Below are 15,277 nucleotides of genomic sequence, written 5' to 3' on the forward strand. Positions count from 1 at the left end.
AGTGCCCCGGCGTAGACACCAGGAGAAAGAAAGCATGCACGCGGCCCAGCCCCACACCCACCATTGCTGTCCATACACCCGCTGCTCCCAGGCTGTCTGCACACACAGCCCAGACTGGGGGCGATGGACAGGCTCCCCAGAGTGCAGGAGGCCTGGCCCAGGCTACCCCGCCCCCAGCAGGGAGGCCTGCCACCTGCCGGCCCGCACTTCCTCTCCAGATGGCCGTACTCCAACCACAGCAAGATGCCCAGCCGCCCGGCTTGCCCACCTGGCCACTCCAGAGCACTGGCTTCCCTTCCCAGCCCAGGGCCTGGCCAGCCAGCAGAGGATTAAACCTGCTCTGCATCCAGGCCAGCAGGCCCATGAGGGAGGGGCCCCACTCGTGCGTGCGTGCGTGCGTGCGTGGGTGCGTGCGTGCGTGCGCGCGCACCGGGCTGGAACTCGGGGTCTGGACTCTGGTACACTACCACTTGAACTACAGCTCCGCTTCTCTGCTGTGTAATAGGAGATAAGAGTCTCACACTTTCCTGCCAGGCTGGCTTTGATCCGAGGTCCTCAGACCTCAGCCTCCCAAGTGGCCCAGGTGACAGACATGTGGAGACGTCATGGCTGCAGGCCTCAGCTAGGGATCAGGCACAGTGTCCCATTCCCAAGCCCTGGCCAGGAAGAGCCAGCAGGCCCGGGGGTCGAGCTCGCCTGCTGGGACAGGGCGCAGGGCAGGCCCTGTCTGCGGCTACACTGTGAGCAGGGTCCTCTGCCCACCTGGACCCCGAGCTGCCGAGCGGGAGCGGCCAGCCCCAGCAGATGGGGTTAACCCCAGCATCTACATGTCCACCAGGAAGCTGGGTGCGGCGGGGCCCTCCACAAAAGGCTGCCCTCCTGGGGATGGGCCCCAGGCCCGCCTGTCCCCAGCGTTCCCACCTCATCCTACCCGGGGAGCCATCTGATTCCCCTTCCACCACAGCCAGCCCTCCCTGGAATTCCACCCCCAAGTCCCCGGACAGAGTCTCGTTGCGCCAGCCTCCTCCAGAATCACCTACGGCTTCCAGAGATTGGGAGCTGCAGGCTGGCCGGGCCTCCCTCAGGCCTCCTCTCTCCTCCAGGGATGGGCTCGCCCAGCTCCTCACCGCAGCACCGACCGGCCGGCATCAGTCCCCTGTCCCTGAGCACCGAGGCCAGGCGGCAGCAGGCTCAGCAGGTGTCACCCACCCTGTCCCCACTGTCACCCATAACTCAGGTGCGAGGGCCCAGTGGGCGGGCAGGGTGGAGTCACGGACCCAGTGCAGGGGTACAGATTCTCACTTGTTACCAGTAACACTTCAAAGGGACAAAAAAAAAGTATAGACATATACGTATATATACCTAGGGGTTTTTTTGTTTTTTGGGTTTCTTTTTTTTTTTTTTTGCCAGTCCTGGGCTTGAGCTCAGGGCCTGAGCACTGTCCTTGGACTTTCTCAAGGCTAGAGCTCTACCACTTGAGCCTCAGCTCCACTTCCAGTTTTTTCTATGCGTGTGGTACCAAGGAATTGAACTCGGGTCTTCATGCATGCTAGGCAAGCACTTTAACCACTAGGCCAAACTCCCAGCCCTCTAAGTTTTTTTTTTTCAGGGGGGGGGGTATTTTGCTTTTGCTTTCTTGTTTTGGTCCTGGGGCTTAAGTTCAGGTCTGCCCACGTGCCCAGCCACTTCAGCCCCAGCTCCCCTCTCCACTTCGTGGGGATTAAGTGTAGGACGTCTCAGATTTTCCTGCCTGGGCTTTGAGCCAGGAGTTGCTGAGATCACACGTGTGAGCTCGTGGCACCGGCTGCACGCTCCCTTCCGTGTGGCAGTTCTGGCCGTGGAACCCGGGCTGGCGCGTGAAGACAGGTGCTCGTGTCCGAGCCGTGGCCCTCTTCTCGTTTTTCTTGTTTTTTTACGGTTTTGTTTTGTATTGTTGGTGCTGATTCTAGAGCTTGAACCCAGGACCCGGGCACTGTCCCTTAGCGCGTTTGTGCTCTGCACGTGGCCTTCCCGTGCCTGCCTGGAGTGGCCGGGAGGCCTGGGCACAGCGGGCTGGGGCCTGCCCCGCGAGCCGGCGCCCACCCACCCCTCTCCCCACAGGCCCTGACCCTAGAGCAGCCACTGCCTTACACCTTCTTCGCCCAGGCTGGTTCCCAGCAGCCTCCGCAGCCGCCGCCCCCTCCGCCTCCGCCGCCCGCCTCCCAGCCACCCCCGCCTCCACCCCAGGTGTCCGTCAGCCTCCCCCCGGGGGGGCCTCTGATGTCCAGTGCAAGCCTGACGCGCGGACCGCAGCTGCCCCCACTGGCTGCCACTGCACCATCCACCCTCCCCCAGTCCCCTCCAGAGACCTCGGGCCAGGCCTCCGTGGGCATGGACATGGCTGCGGTAGGTGGGGGCCGGGCTCGGGGCAGGGATGGGCCACTAAGCCTTCAGACTGGGCGAGGGGGGGAGGGTGTTGCACGGAAGTGGAAACTGAGGCACGAGTTGGGAGAGCACGCATCAGGGACTTGCGTTTGATCATAGTTTGCTGCCTGCCCTGCACCCCAGGACCCCAGACCCACAGGAGCCCAGAGTCCCAGCTGCCCTCGTAGGGTCCAGAGACCTGGGACCTGGCAGGGCCCCAGGCACAGAGCTGACCCTGCTGCCCGGCCCATGCTCACACGCGTGTCTAGGTCTGAGTGTCCCGTGCAGCCCCTCTGCTCTGTGAGTGGGGACGTTTTCCGGCTCTGGCCTCGAGTCCCCGCTCTCCATGCCCCCAGCCCCTCACAGCTCTGGGGACCCCACGCTCCCGGGCACAGAGCCAGGCTGGGCCAGCACGTGTCTGTCCCACAGGCGCCGTCCCTGCAGCAGTACCGCACCAGCGCCGGCTCCCCTGCCACCCAGTCGCCCACCTCGCCCGTCTCCAACCAAGGCTTCTCTCCCGGGAGCTCCCCACAAGTAAGGCCCTTGGCGTCCGCCCTCGGGCCCAGTCCACGGGCCCCGTCTGTGCCTGTCTCGCCCATGCCAGCTCATGTTACCCCATGTGATCAGAGCGTGTGTGTGTGTGCCGGGCACCTGCCCCCTCCTGCCTTGTGGCTCTGTCCTATGGTGGCTGGTCACTCAGACAGATGTGTGACATTCTTGACGGCCTCCCTCCTGGGCCTTGGCAACAGCTGCCCACAGACCTTGGCTCACAGAGCTGACATGAGCAGGGCCTGGGCTCAGGAAGAGGGAGGCCCCCCTGTCGGCGCCCGTCTCCCTCCACCCATCCTCCAGGGACCCAGTGGGGCCAGGCCACCCCATTGGGGGACGGCTGAAGAGGGCAGCCTCTCCCTGAGCCCCTTGGCCACCTCTCAGCCACCCATCCATCCGTCCGTCCGTCCATCCGTCCGTCCGTCTGTCTTTCTCAGCCTCTGCTCTGTGGAGGCCGTGGGTCAATGCAGGAAAGGTGGAACAGCTCAGACACAGGGGACCAGGGCCACCCTGTGTGGCCCCGAGCCTCGGTGGGCTGAGCCTCTGCCTGTGGCCATCCTGGTCCCCAACCCAGAGCAGCCCCACCCCTCCCCTGGCGCTGCCCTTTGACAGGCGGGCATGTAGGCTGCTCGTGCCACTCTTTGTGGGCACGGTGTGTCCAGCCACAGCCTGCGGGCATCACCCCGGGGCCCCCCTGGCCCCGCTGCTGTGTGGCATGGTGTCTGCTGTGCCCTCTGCTAGGCGTCCGTTCCCGGTATGACTGCTGGCATTACTGGGGGGGCAGCCAGGGATGCCATCCTGTGCCCAAGTCCTGAGCCCACAGGAATCCTTCTAGAAGCCCATGCTGGAGGAGCCCCGGGGATGACATGCTCGGGCCATGTGCCAGCGCAGGGCCAGCAGCTGAGCCACTGGTCTCCGAGGGATGGGGCCAGGTGTGCACCCAGCCTTGGCCCTTGGTGTGACCTAGACCAGGCCAGCTGTCCTTCCCGTCCCTGACCCCGTGTGTGCGCTCCTCCCTCCTGAGGGGTTCGGGGACAGGAGGGAGAAAGCAGCCAGGGCAACCGTGTCCCCTCATTCACATGGGGTGGTTTTGGGGGGAGGCCGTCCCTGCCTGCCTGCCGCTCTGTGTGGCCACCGACTTGGGCCGTGGGCACACCGCCTCTCTTCTGTGGCAGCACTCCTCCGGCCTGGCGGGTGTGTTTGGGGACGCGTACTATGAGCAGCAGATGGCGGCCCGGCAGGCAAACGCCCTGTCCCACCAGGTGAGCAAACCCCCAAGACACCCCCGAGCCCTGCCACCCCACTGGGCGGCCGAGGACAAGGCCCTGGGGCCTCCGCCCTCACAGCCGCGTGCCCTCCCCAGCTGGAACAGTTCAACATGATGGAGAGCGCGCTCGGCTCCAGCGGCCTCTACAGCCCGGGCGCCGCGCTCAGCTACTCGCAGGCTGCCCTGATGGGGCTCACGGGCAGCCACGGGAGCCTGCAGGACGCCCCGCCCCTGGGCTATGCCAGCCATAGCAGCATCCCCAACATCATCCTTACAGGTGAGCCTCGGCCGCCAGCCCTCCTGCCTGTCCCTCCCTCGGCTGGGCAGGTGTCCAGCCCCGGGCTTTCCGCAAAGCTGGCCACTCACCCTGCCCGCCTGCCTCTCAGGAGGGGCTGGCCCTGCGGGGGGGGCTCTGGCTTCCTTAGCCAGGACAATCAATCTGGGGCTGCCATGGGGACCCCTCCCTGTCGGGCAGGCTCCACTGGCCTTGCTTGAGTAGAGGGAGGGGTCCATGCTCAGGCCCCTTTGATGTGGGGGGCTGGAGGTCCTCCGGGTCACCCAGGATGGGGCTCCCTGGGCAGCCCGGCCTCTCATGCTGCAGGGCCGTGCGGGCCTGGCGCCTGCCACCCAGGAAAAGCCAGCTGTCTCTCCCCAGTGACCGGAGAGTCCCCCCCAAGCCTGTCTAAAGAACTGACCGGCTCCCTGGCTGGGGTCAGCGACGTGGGCTTCGACGCCGACAGCCAGTTCCCTCTGGACGAGCTCAAGATTGACCCCCTGACCCTGGACGGCCTGCACATGCTGAATGACCCCGACGTGGTCCTGGCAGATCCAGCCACCGAGGACACCTTCCGGATGGACCGTCTGTGAGCCGCCGGCCGGCACACCACCGCACGCCAGCAGCCTGGGACGGCCACGCTCCGTCCGTCTGTCCCCGCCAACGGCTGAGCTTGTGATTGGAGCTTTCAGCGCTGCCAGAATCCATCCCGCCGCCCATCGCCGGCCTGGCCTGGCCTTCCTCCCGCAGCGGCCGAGCCGCCCTGCAGCCTGGAGCCAGGCTGGGATCGGGGCTGACCCACCCCACCGCCAAGACACTGGCCGTGAGCTCTGGGGCCAGGCTGGCCATGGAGGGCCCGGGCTGGGTCTCTCGGGACTGTTTCCACTCTCACTGCCTTCCCCCATCTGTCCGGGCAGAGCTGCCCCTCAGCTCCCCAGAGCCTGGCACATGGGCAAAGTGGGAACTTGGATGCCCGTCCTGCCGGCCCCAGGCCTAGGGCAGGCCGAGGGGTCAGGGTTCAAGAGGACGCACAGTGTCCCCACCGCGCCCGCCCCCTGTGATGCTGTTACAGTCGGGGGTCCCGGCCGGTGCGGGGCCTCCTCACACGGGGCCCATGCCCTCCCTCGGTTTCTATTTTCATTTTCATTGTAGACAGTAGCCGAACCTTTCCGGCCACACGCCTGTGCGCATGTTTTATAACCCGAAACCTTCCGTCCTGTCTACGCTGGCTGGAAACCAGGCTTGAGGGCCACACGCCCGGCTCTGTGGTGTCCAGGTTCTTCCTGAAGGAGAGGGGGCGGTGGCAGGGCCAGTGGGCTGCAGCTGTGGGTCGCAGTTTCAGCTTCGATCGAGGGTCTCTGGGAGGCCCAGGTCACCTGCTTCCTCCAGGGGTCTGGGCAGTAGCAGGGCGTGGTGGACAGGGATACGGGGCCAGCAGTTTCCTTAGCCCTCCCTGCCCCGGAATCCCCGCCTGGGGTGTTCCCTCCCTGTCGAGCCTTGACCACAGCGTCCCTCCCACATCTCGGGGTGTCCCACCCCTGCCTGTCCCTCCAAGCAGCCAGGTGACCTGCCACCACTCTGCGGTCCAGCTGCCAGGCGGGGTATGCATCCTTGGTGACGTGGTGCCTGGGGACAGAGTGGGGACTTGGCGTTTTTTGGGGGACATGTACATGTACATAGGTAGTTTGGCTGCTGTCAGACTTGTGTAGACATTTTCAACAACAAAAACTGGCCTTAATAAAATCACAGGCAGCCTGCCTGGACGGAATTCTCAGATCAGACACGAGCGCCCCTGCCAGCTCCCTCCCTGCAGATAGCAGGTGACATGGAGTGGCGCCGGCCTCGCCCGCCCAGGCAGCCCAGGTGACCCCATGAGGCTTTTCCTAGGGGTGGCCTGGAATCCCCAGGCGGGTGCAGGGCCTTCCTCAGCCCGGGGGGCCTGCAGCCAGGTGTCCTCATTCTAGAAGCCTCCGTGCTCTTCGGGGCTGAGCAGGCCTCCTGACTCCACAGCGGGGCGTGTTGTGAGACCTGTGTCTGGTTTTAGATCTCCTCTATGAGATATTCCTGAACGCCTTTTCTTTTCTGGCAGTACAGTGGGAGGGACCGGGCCCTTTCCTCTAGTCCTGTGGCTGCTGTGGCCTCAGAGCGGCTGTGTGCGGCTGGCTCCAGCCTGCTGGACAGTGGACACCCACTATTTGCATCCTCTGCCCTTCCAGTTTATGGGTCAGTTCAGTGGCCAGGCCATTTTCCCCAACCCAACCATGTGATTCTGGCCTTAGCCAGAACACATTTCCCCAAGACGGAAGCAAGACAGGTATCCCCTGCCTCAGTTTACCCTCCAGGACCCTGAGAGGGTAGGTTTGTTTCTCCTGAGGTTCAAAGGTCAGGGTCAGCCCTTGTGTCCTGAGAAGGCTCTGAGCTTCAGCAACCCTGAATCGATTGTCCGTGTCCCCCCACATATAGTTTGGGGGGGGTGGCTGAGCCCCGCCCCAGGCCTTCCCCTAGTGGGCTGCAGAGGCCACTAAGCTGGAGAGGCCAATGTTTCTGCTGGCAGCTGTACCTCGAGGGTAGAAGGGGGAAAGGCTCAGGGAGCAGGTGTCTTGCTGCTCCTGAAGGGTCCCCAGGACCCATCCTCCTCCCCTCCCCACCCAGGCCTGGATCTGAGTGTTGTGAATTCCCAAAGACAGCGCCTAACCTGGTCCTGGGAGAGCTGGTGGGCGTAGTGTCCCCCAGGTCAGGGGACTATGGCCCAGCCTGACAAGGCTTGGCGCCTCAGTCCCCTGTACCCCACTCCTGCAGGTCCACCAGACCCACCCCTACCCCAGGACATCCCCCAACCCACCCGTACCCCAGGATACTCCCTTCCTGTCACACCTGTACCCCAGGATGCCCCCTCAGGCAGTCAGACTGAGGTCAAATTATGGCACCATCTGCCCTTGTTCCGCTGGGGGCAGGACATGAGGTGACTTGGGTGCTGGGGTAGTTTTGAGGGTATGGGGGTCAGGAGCAAGCCCCATGTATCCTGGGCCTCAGTTTCCCCTGTCATTTATTGGGCCCGCAGGGCAGGGTCAGGGCAGTGCTGGCTGCTGGCTTCACCCACCTCCCACTTCCTGGGATCAAGGGTCAGAGCCCGCCTTGGCACACTCTGGAGTGTGGAGGCCTCACGCTCCGCCCAGCCTGTCACACACTCCTGACCCCAGAGAACCGGGACTGAGTCCGGGCCTCGCACAGGGACATGGTCGGCTCTAGCACCCAGATGGCCTCCTGATATATGCAAATGCGCCCACCAGAGCCCTGCCCAGCCTGTGCCCCCACACCCCCTGGCTCTACCCCAGCATGCACATGCCAGGCCCCCACGTGGGTGCCACGAGGGCAGGCAGGCGGGCCGGGCTCAGGGCACACTCGGCCACCCCACCCCGGCCTCTGGTGAGGGCTTGTCTTTGTACATCTGCATCCTTTGTAATGAAATGTAATAAAAATGAAATGTTTTCGGCTCTGGCTCTTCCTCCTTCCTGTGCCCCCCCATTTCTCTCACTCTCCTGGCCTGGGGGAGGCGTCCCAGAGCAGGGTAACCGCACAGCAGGCCCCAGAATCCTGAGCGATGGGCTCCACCCACAGCGGGCCGGGACACGACAGCAGACCTTTCCCCGCCCTGCCCAGAGACCACAGCCGGCTGTCCCCCGCACGCACTTTATTTGCCTCTCTGCCCCTTCTCCCATGCCCCCGGGCTGGCTGGCCCTCGGGGCTGGGCGCGGGGCTCCCAGCCAGACGTGGTGGAGCATCTCCCTCCTCCGGGGGTCTGCACCGGGGTCTCTAGGCCCGCCGCAGCCGCTGAGCCTCGTAGTCCTCGGGAATGGTGTCTGCGGGAGAGGAGAAGGCCGCGGGCTCAGGCAATTGGGCGGCTCCGCCCGTGACCACGCCCACCAGCCACGCCGTTTGCGGCCACGCCCACCGCCGAAGGGCCCGGTCCGTGGCCACGCCCACGTCTCGGGCCTCCAAGCCTTTACATGGCCACGCCCATCCCCGGCTGGGTCCGGTTGCGGCCACGCCCCCAGCCCTGGCCACGCCCCTCGCGGGCCACTCACCATTGCAGCGGTACCGAAGATTGGCCCAGATGATATTTTCCTGGGAGAAGCAGAAGACCCCCAGGCGGCCGCCGCGCATGGTGGTGTCCAGGACCACGTTACTGTCGGCCACCAGCTCGGGGCCCTCGTAGAACCGCACCCTGCAGCGTGGAGACGGTCAGGGACGTGGGGTTCACCCCCTCATCTGCCCGGCACCCCAGCCGCTGGAGGCCGGTCCCCACCTGATGTAGCCCACTTGAGGCCGGTGCTGCAGGAACCAGCGGTAGGACGTCTTGTCCTTCCAGCCCACGTTGCGGGGGTCCTTCCACAGCAGGCGCACCTGAGACTCCGTGTCCCCCGTGTGCCACAGCGCGTTCCGCAGCTGCTCCCCGGGGCCCGTGGAGGATTTCACTGCCTGCCATCGCCCAGGGAAAGGGGGAGTCAGACACCTCGGACTGCACCTGACCCCGCCCGGGAGCCACAGCAGTGGTCTGGGGCCTCCGGGGAGCCAATGCACAGGTTAGAAGAGGATCTGGGGATCTGGGGCGCCTATGACATAAAGGAGTCTGGAGAACCTGGGGGTTTAGGGGTCTTCGGCAATACACGGTGGGGGGGATCTTGACTGCTCTGTGGAGCCTGTGGACTCAGGAAACGAAGGCCTCTGGGCGAGGCGGGAGCCCCTGGCTGCTCAAGGGCTCCTTGAACCAGATGGAGAGAAGGCTTTGAGGTCTGGGGAGGGCGGCTGGGGCGTGGGGGACCGTGGAGGGCCGCGGAGAGCATGGGACACAGCGACCTTGAGCTGGATGCCCGGCTCGGCCACTGCACGGAAGGGGCTGGCCTGCCAGTAGGTCTGCTCCATCTGCTTCCACATGACCACGTAGAAGCTGGAGCTGTCCTGGTAGCCAAAGATGAAGCCGGCATAGTCGTCGTCCGTAGCGGTGTTCACATGGAATGTACCCTCGAAGTCCACGCCATTGAAGGCTGTGTAACCTGAAAAGGGGCGAGAGTGGGCTCGGATGGCCAGGCCAGGCCCTGGTCTTGCCTGAGCCTAAAGGGACCGGGAGGACCAGATCCCGTTCTTATATCCTCTTTCCCACTACCTAGGCCACACGCCCAACCGACCACCGGCCACGCCCCTCCAGAGCCACAGGCCCGCTGGCCCCGCCCCTCCCTGAACACACCGATTCTTATCCTGCCCATCAAGCCCTGCCACTCGGAGACCATGCCCGTTCCCATCATGCCCCACGCCTCGCCCCTCTGGGACCCACCCCCTCCAGAGCTCAAAAGCACCAGCCCCACCCACAGACACGCCCATTTGCCACCATCACTCGGAGACCACGCCCCTTCCGACCACGCCCACCAACACACCGTTTTGGCTATGCCCTCCCCGGCCACGCCCCCAGAGCCAGCCTCGCCCTTCCCTCTGCCTGGCCACGCCCCCCATGGTCTCACCCACAGCCAGGCCAGGGTCACTGTTCATGGTCTGCACGATCTCCATGCCCTGGTAAGGTCAAAGGGGAAAAGGTCTCCGACCTGCCATTGGGGTCTGGACTTCTTGTCGTCAGCTTCCGCCCTGCTGTGGGGGTCTGGACACCCCCATACCGCTGCCCTCTAGCCCCTCGCACCTGGTTGAGCACCACCCAGTTGGGGTCAATCTGCGCGTCCCCCTCCGGGTCCAGCACCACGGTCTGGAAGGCCCGGAAGTCGGTGAGGGTGACCTCGGCGTTCTCCGGACACACGTCAATCTTGTCCACAACCTTGTCCGCGTCAAAGTCGTCCTGACACACGTCGCCCACGCCGTCCCCTGGGAGGAGGTGGGTGACAGCCCCACCGCGGTGGGCTCAGCCCTAGGCCCCGGCCAGCGGCTGGCCCCGCCCCGCAGGCCCCGCCCCGCGCCCGGCCCCGCCCGCTCGGGCGAGGCCACGCCCGTGCAGGCGAGGCCACGCCCCGCCATACTGTTTGAATCCTCCTGGCCTGGGTTGGGCACCAGACGACAGTTGTCCCGACTGTCAGGGACTCCGTCGTTGTCATCGTCCTCATCGCAAGCGTCGCCCTGGCCGTCACGGTCTGAGTCCTGCTGGGCGCTGTTAGGCACCGAGGGACAGTTGTCTCGAGAGTCCTGGTGACCGTCTCCATCTCTAGTGGACGAGGGGAGCACAGACACGATGAGACACACTCGGGACGGCCAGAGCCGCCAGCTGCCCGCCCCAGGGGGCCTTCTTACTGGTCCTGGTCGCTGTCACACGCATCTCCCACGAAGTCATGGTCCACGTCCCTCTGGAGGGGACAGGGCTCCACGGTCAGTGTGGAGGGTCTCGGTGCTCAGGGCGCCCTCAGGCCTGCCCGAGACCCCACCCAGCTGCCCAGCCAGCGCCCAGGGCCCCGAGGCGGTGCTGGGGCGGGCCGAGCCTGGGAGGCCCGGCCCCACCTGGCCTCACCTGGTCCGGGTTGTCTTTCTGCGGGCAGTTGTCACAGGCGTCCCCTACACCATCGCCGTCGCTGTCTCTCTGGTCTGAGTTGGGCACTGTGGGACAGTTGTCCACTGCATTTCGGATCCCTGCAGAGAGACGAGACGGGACGGCAGGCCTGAGGTCCCGCCTCGGAGTGGGGCGCTCCCCTGGGTACCCAGGCAATGACACCCGGCCCGGAGCCCTGCCGCGCTTCCCCCAGGCCGAGCTCACGGTCCCCGTCGATGTCATCGTCGCAGGCATCGCCCCGACCATCCCGGTCTGTGTCTTTCTGGTCGTCGTTCTTCTGAGACCGGCAGTTGTCGCACGCATCGCCCCACTTGTCGCTGTCCGAGTTGCGCTGGTCTGGGTTCCGCACCAGAGGGCAGTTGTCCTGGAAGCAGGGTGGGTGAGAAGGGGCTGGGGACACAAACCTCACTTCCCAGACATGCTCGCCTCCGGAGGGCCCCGTCCAGCCTCGTCACCGACGTCCTGCCCGTGCCCCACCTGCTCATTGGGGACCCCATCCCCATCTGCATCCGGGTCACAGGCGTCTCCGATGCCGTCGCGGTCCACGTCCTCCTGGCCCGAGTTGGGCACTGTCACGCAGTTATCCTGGGGGCCGGTGGGGAGGCGTGAGGGGCGTGGCTCGTAGGCCCCGCCCCGCCACACCCCGGCCCCGGCCCCGCCCACCTTCCGGCAGGGCGGCTCCGAGCAGCGCAGCTTCTCGTCTGGGAAGCCGTCCAGGTCCGTGTCGCGGCCGCAGAGGAGCCCGTTGCCGGCCCAGCCAACGGCGCACTGCAGGGGGGAGTCAGTGGGTGCCCGGGCTGGCCGACCCCGAGCGGCGCTACCAGCCCGGCGCGCCCGCACTCACCACGCACGACCGCGAGCCGTCGCGCTCCAGGACACAGTCGGCCTTCTCGTGGCACGGGCTGGGCGAGCCGTCCGGGCAGGAGCGCTGCGCGCGCCGCCGACAACCAGAGGCCTGGTCACCCACGAAGCCGGGCTCACAGGGGCCGCACTGGAAGGAGCCCTGGGCCGGGGCGGGGGCGGGAGGGGCGGTCAGCAGGTGCTACCCGCCCTGGTCCCGCGTCTGCCCCGCATCCGCCCCGCGCCCGCCCTGCCCCGCGCGCTCGCCGGCGTACCCGCGTGTTGATGCACACGGAGTTGGGGACGCAGTTATGCTGTCCAGTCTCACACTCGTTAATGTCCATGCAGACCTGGGGAGGGGGGACCCAGATACCCAAGGCTCAGACACCGCTTCCACCCTCACCCCGGCCCGGACCCCCGTCCTTCCCGGCGCCTCCTGCCCCAGCACGGACGGGGCGCCCCTCACCTGCTTGCTGGCCTTGGCGAAGGCCAACCCCACACCCTCGTGGGCGGGGCCGCTGAAGCCGGGTGGACAGGCCTCGCAGCGGAACCCCGGGCTGGTGTTGACGCAGCGGACGCGGGGGAAGCAGGGGTGCGCGGTGCACTGGGGCAGGGGGCACGGAGGTCAGAGGGCTCCGAGGCCCCCCGGGGTCGGAGCACGAGGGGCCGTCAACTGGACCCCAAGCGGGCTGGCCCGGGGACGGAGACCCAGGGCCCCGGGGTCACCCGCGATGGCTCTGGATGCGGACAGGGCCGCGCGTGTCCTCGGGGGCGGGGAGGGACCGGACCAGGCGGGCATCCCCCGCGGAAGGAGGGAGCGGCCTGCGGGGAGACCGCGCCAGATCGGGGCCGCGTCGTGAAGGGTGTCTCCCCGCGGCGTGAGGAGCGTGGAGGGGGACGCCCTCCGGCGCGGGGGGCGCTTGGGGCGGACCACCCCCCGCGGGCAACGCGGCGTGGGGCCCGGCGTCAGCAGCCGCCGAGGGCGTCGCCCACGGAGAAGTAGTCTGCCAGGGAGGACGCCCCAGGGCGCCTTCCGTGCCTGTGCCCCCAGCTGGGAGGGGTTCGTCTGGGGGAGAGTCCCCAGTGGAGGAGGGGGTGGCCGGGACGGAGGGAGGGTGTTGGGGAGGCGGCGGGGGCAGCGTCAGGTCGACGGGGGAAGGGGGCCCCCGCGCACCTCATTAACGTCGGTGCAGTGCGAGCCGTTGCCGGTGAAGCCCGCGGGGCAGGGCCCGCAGCGCGCGCCGCTCGCCGTCTCCGTGCAGGCCACGCCGGGGAAGCAGGAGCCCGGCGCGCACAGCGGCAGTGGCCGCACGCTCAGGCCCGGGGTGCGCGCCGGCTGCATCCCTGCGCGGGGCGGGGCCGTCTGAGCGCGGGGGCGGGGCCTGTGATGTCCACGCCCCGCGCGGGCACCGCCCACCCGGACCGCCAGGGGCGGGACAACTCCAGCCACGCCCTCCGTGGGCGGGGCCTGTCTAGAGCCGTCGCGGCGGGGCGGGGCCAGCGCGGCGGGGCGGGGCTCTGCGGGGACCACGCCCCGTGGGCGGGCACTCCACTGCGGGTCCCCCCACATTTCCCATTTCTGTCTCCCCATCTCTGGGGTCCCAGCCTCCTCACCCCCTCGTCCTCGCTCTCCGCCCCGTCCCTGTCCTGGTCTCCCCATCTGTCCCCAGCCGCCCCTTCCAGGCTCCACCGCTCACCGCAGGCGTCGCATTCCATCACCGTGTTCTTCAGGAACGTGATCTCCTTGACCTGCGCGGCGGGGGCCGTCAGGGGTCAGAGGTCGCTGCTCGACACCCCCCCCCCGCATCCCCATCCCTGGCGCGGCCCCCCCACCCCTCTCTGGGGCCTGGAGGCCCCGACGAGCCCCCAGCCCGCCGGGCCGCCCGCACCTGCTGCCGCAGCAGCTCCCGCACGTCCCGCAGCGCCTCGTTGGTCTCCTGCAGCTGCCGCAGCATCTGCGGGGCCAGGTCTCCGCCTGCGACGACAGGGGGCGCTGGTGGGGCGCCCGGGACCCCGGGCCGAGGGCCGCCCGGCGGGACCCGGACCCGAACAGACGACCGCCCGGCGGGGACCCGGACCCGAGCCCGCGGCCGCCCGGGGGGACCCGGACCCGAACAGACGACCGCCCGGCGGGGACCCGGACCCGAGCCCGCGGCCGCCCGGGGGGACCCGGACCCGAGCCCACGGCCGCCCGGCGGGGACCCGGACCCGAACAGACGACCGCCCGGCAGGACCCGGACCCGAGCCCACGGCCGCCCGGCGGGACCCGGACCCGAACCCACGGCCGCCCGGCGGGGACCCGGACCCGAACAGACGACCGCCCGGCAGGACCCGGACCCGAGCCCACCGCCGCCCCGCGGGGACCCGGACCCGAGCCCACCACCGCCCGGCGGGACCCGGACCCGAGCCCACGGCCGCCCTGCAGGGACCCCGGGCCGCGCCGCCCCCTCCCCTCTCGAGGACCCGGGGCCCCGCCGCCCCCTCCCCGCTCGAGGACCCCGGGCCCCGCCGCCCCCTCCTCCCCGCGGGATCCGGGCCGCGCCCCCTCCCGTGGCCGCCGGCTCCGTCCCGGACGCCCCGTCGGCCGCGCTCACCGAGCGGGCTCTGGCCCTGGCTGGCGGCGCCCAGGGCGGCGAGGAGCAGCAGCAGCGCGCGGGCCATGGCGGGCGGGGGCGGCGGCGGCGGCCCGGCCGCTCGCGGCGCCTATTTATGTCCGGCCGGCCCCGCCCGCCGCGGCCGCCGCCGGGTAAACAGCCGGGGCTCGGCGGGGCGGCCGCGTCCTGGGGCTCTGGAGGGCGCAGCCTGGAGGGCGGCGGGGGGCGGGGGTGGCTGGGTCAGGATGGCGGGGTGTCCGCGGGTGGGGGGGTCGGGATGGCGGGGTGTCCTGGGGGTGTGGGGGGGGTCGGGATGACGGGGTGTCCTCGGGCGGGGTGGGGGGTCGGGATGGCGGGGTGTCCGCGGGTGGGGCGGGTCGGGATGGCGGGGTGTCCGCGGGTGGGGGGGTCGGGATGGCCGGGTGTCCTCGGGCGGGGCGGGGCTGGGTCGGGATGGCGGGGTGTCCTGGGGGTGTGGGGGGGGTCGGGATGGCGGGGTGTCCTGGGGGTGTGGGGGGGGTCGGGATGGCGGGGTGTCCTGGGGGTGTGGCTGGGTCTGGATGGCTGGGTGTCCTGGGGGTGGGGGGGCTGGGTCGGAATGGCGGGGTGTCCTGGGGGTGTGGCTGGGTCGGGATGGCGGGGTGTCCGCGGGTGGGGGGGTCGGGATGACGGGGTGTCCTGGGGGTGGGGGGGCTGGGTCGGGATGGCAGGGTGTCCTGGGGGTGTGGGGGGGATCGGGATGGCGGGCTGTCCGCGGGCGGGGTGGGGGGGTCGGGATGGCGGGGTGTCCGCGGGCCTGGGCCAGCCTG

General features: G+C 68.3%; 2 protein-coding genes across 5 annotated transcripts in view; one reads left to right on the top strand and one right to left on the bottom strand.

Annotated features, from left to right (window-relative positions):
- The window catches only part of Crtc1 (CREB regulated transcription coactivator 1), a 28,591-nt gene extending 20,604 nt beyond the window's left edge, over positions 1–7,987 (top strand). For 2 of the 4 annotated variants that reach the window (XM_090334309.1, XM_090334319.1), the window contains 6 exons: positions 1,104–1,237; positions 2,101–2,385; positions 2,833–2,937; positions 4,128–4,214; positions 4,316–4,496; positions 4,821–7,987. In XM_090334309.1, coding sequence (XP_090190435.1) covers positions 1,104–1,237; positions 2,101–2,385; positions 2,833–2,937; positions 4,128–4,214; positions 4,316–4,496; positions 4,821–5,086 — 1,058 coding nt within the window. In that variant the 3' untranslated portion in view covers positions 5,087–7,987. The remainder of the gene's footprint in view (positions 1–1,103; positions 1,238–2,100; positions 2,386–2,832; positions 2,938–4,127; positions 4,215–4,315; positions 4,497–4,820) is intronic. The other 2 variants (XM_090334326.1, XM_090334336.1) reach the window with 1 other exon arrangement.
- Positions 7,988–8,169: 182 nt separating this feature from the next.
- On the bottom strand, positions 8,170–13,830 carry Comp (cartilage oligomeric matrix protein). Its single transcript, XM_090334296.1, has 18 exons — positions 13,764–13,830; positions 13,572–13,623; positions 13,049–13,218; positions 12,341–12,478; positions 12,150–12,224; positions 11,879–12,037; positions 11,698–11,802; positions 11,512–11,619; positions 11,239–11,398; positions 10,996–11,114; positions 10,782–10,834; positions 10,514–10,695; positions 10,183–10,361; positions 10,010–10,058; positions 9,351–9,547; positions 8,800–8,972; positions 8,579–8,718; positions 8,170–8,353 (listed from the first exon to the last, which is right to left on the bottom strand). Exons 1-18 carry the CDS (start codon positions 13,827–13,829, stop codon positions 8,307–8,309), a joined length of 2,172 nt encoding a protein of 723 aa, XP_090190422.1. The 5' UTR covers position 13,830; the 3' UTR covers positions 8,170–8,306.
- Between the last annotated feature and the right edge of the window lie 1,447 nt (positions 13,831–15,277).

The sequence above is a fragment of the Megascapheus bottae genome, chromosome 1 (assembly GCF_031878675.1).
Source record: "Megascapheus bottae isolate mThoBot1 chromosome 1, mThoBot2.hap1, whole genome shotgun sequence".
In the NCBI taxonomy this organism is placed as follows: domain Eukaryota; kingdom Metazoa; phylum Chordata; class Mammalia; order Rodentia; family Geomyidae; genus Megascapheus; species Megascapheus bottae.

Coding starts and splice junctions, on each gene's coding strand:
- Comp (XM_090334296.1), bottom strand. CDS start 13,829: ATGCTGCGGCAGCTGCAGGAGACCAACGAGGCGCTGCGGGACGTGCGG. Junction 12,479..13,048: donor ACTGCACCGACGTTAATGAG/GTGCGCGGGGGC, acceptor CCCCTGCCCCAG/TGCACCGCGCACCCCTGCTT. Junction 11,399..11,511: donor ATGGGGTCCCCAATGAGCAG/GTGGGGCACGGG, acceptor CCCTGCTTCCAG/GACAACTGCCCTCTGGTGCG.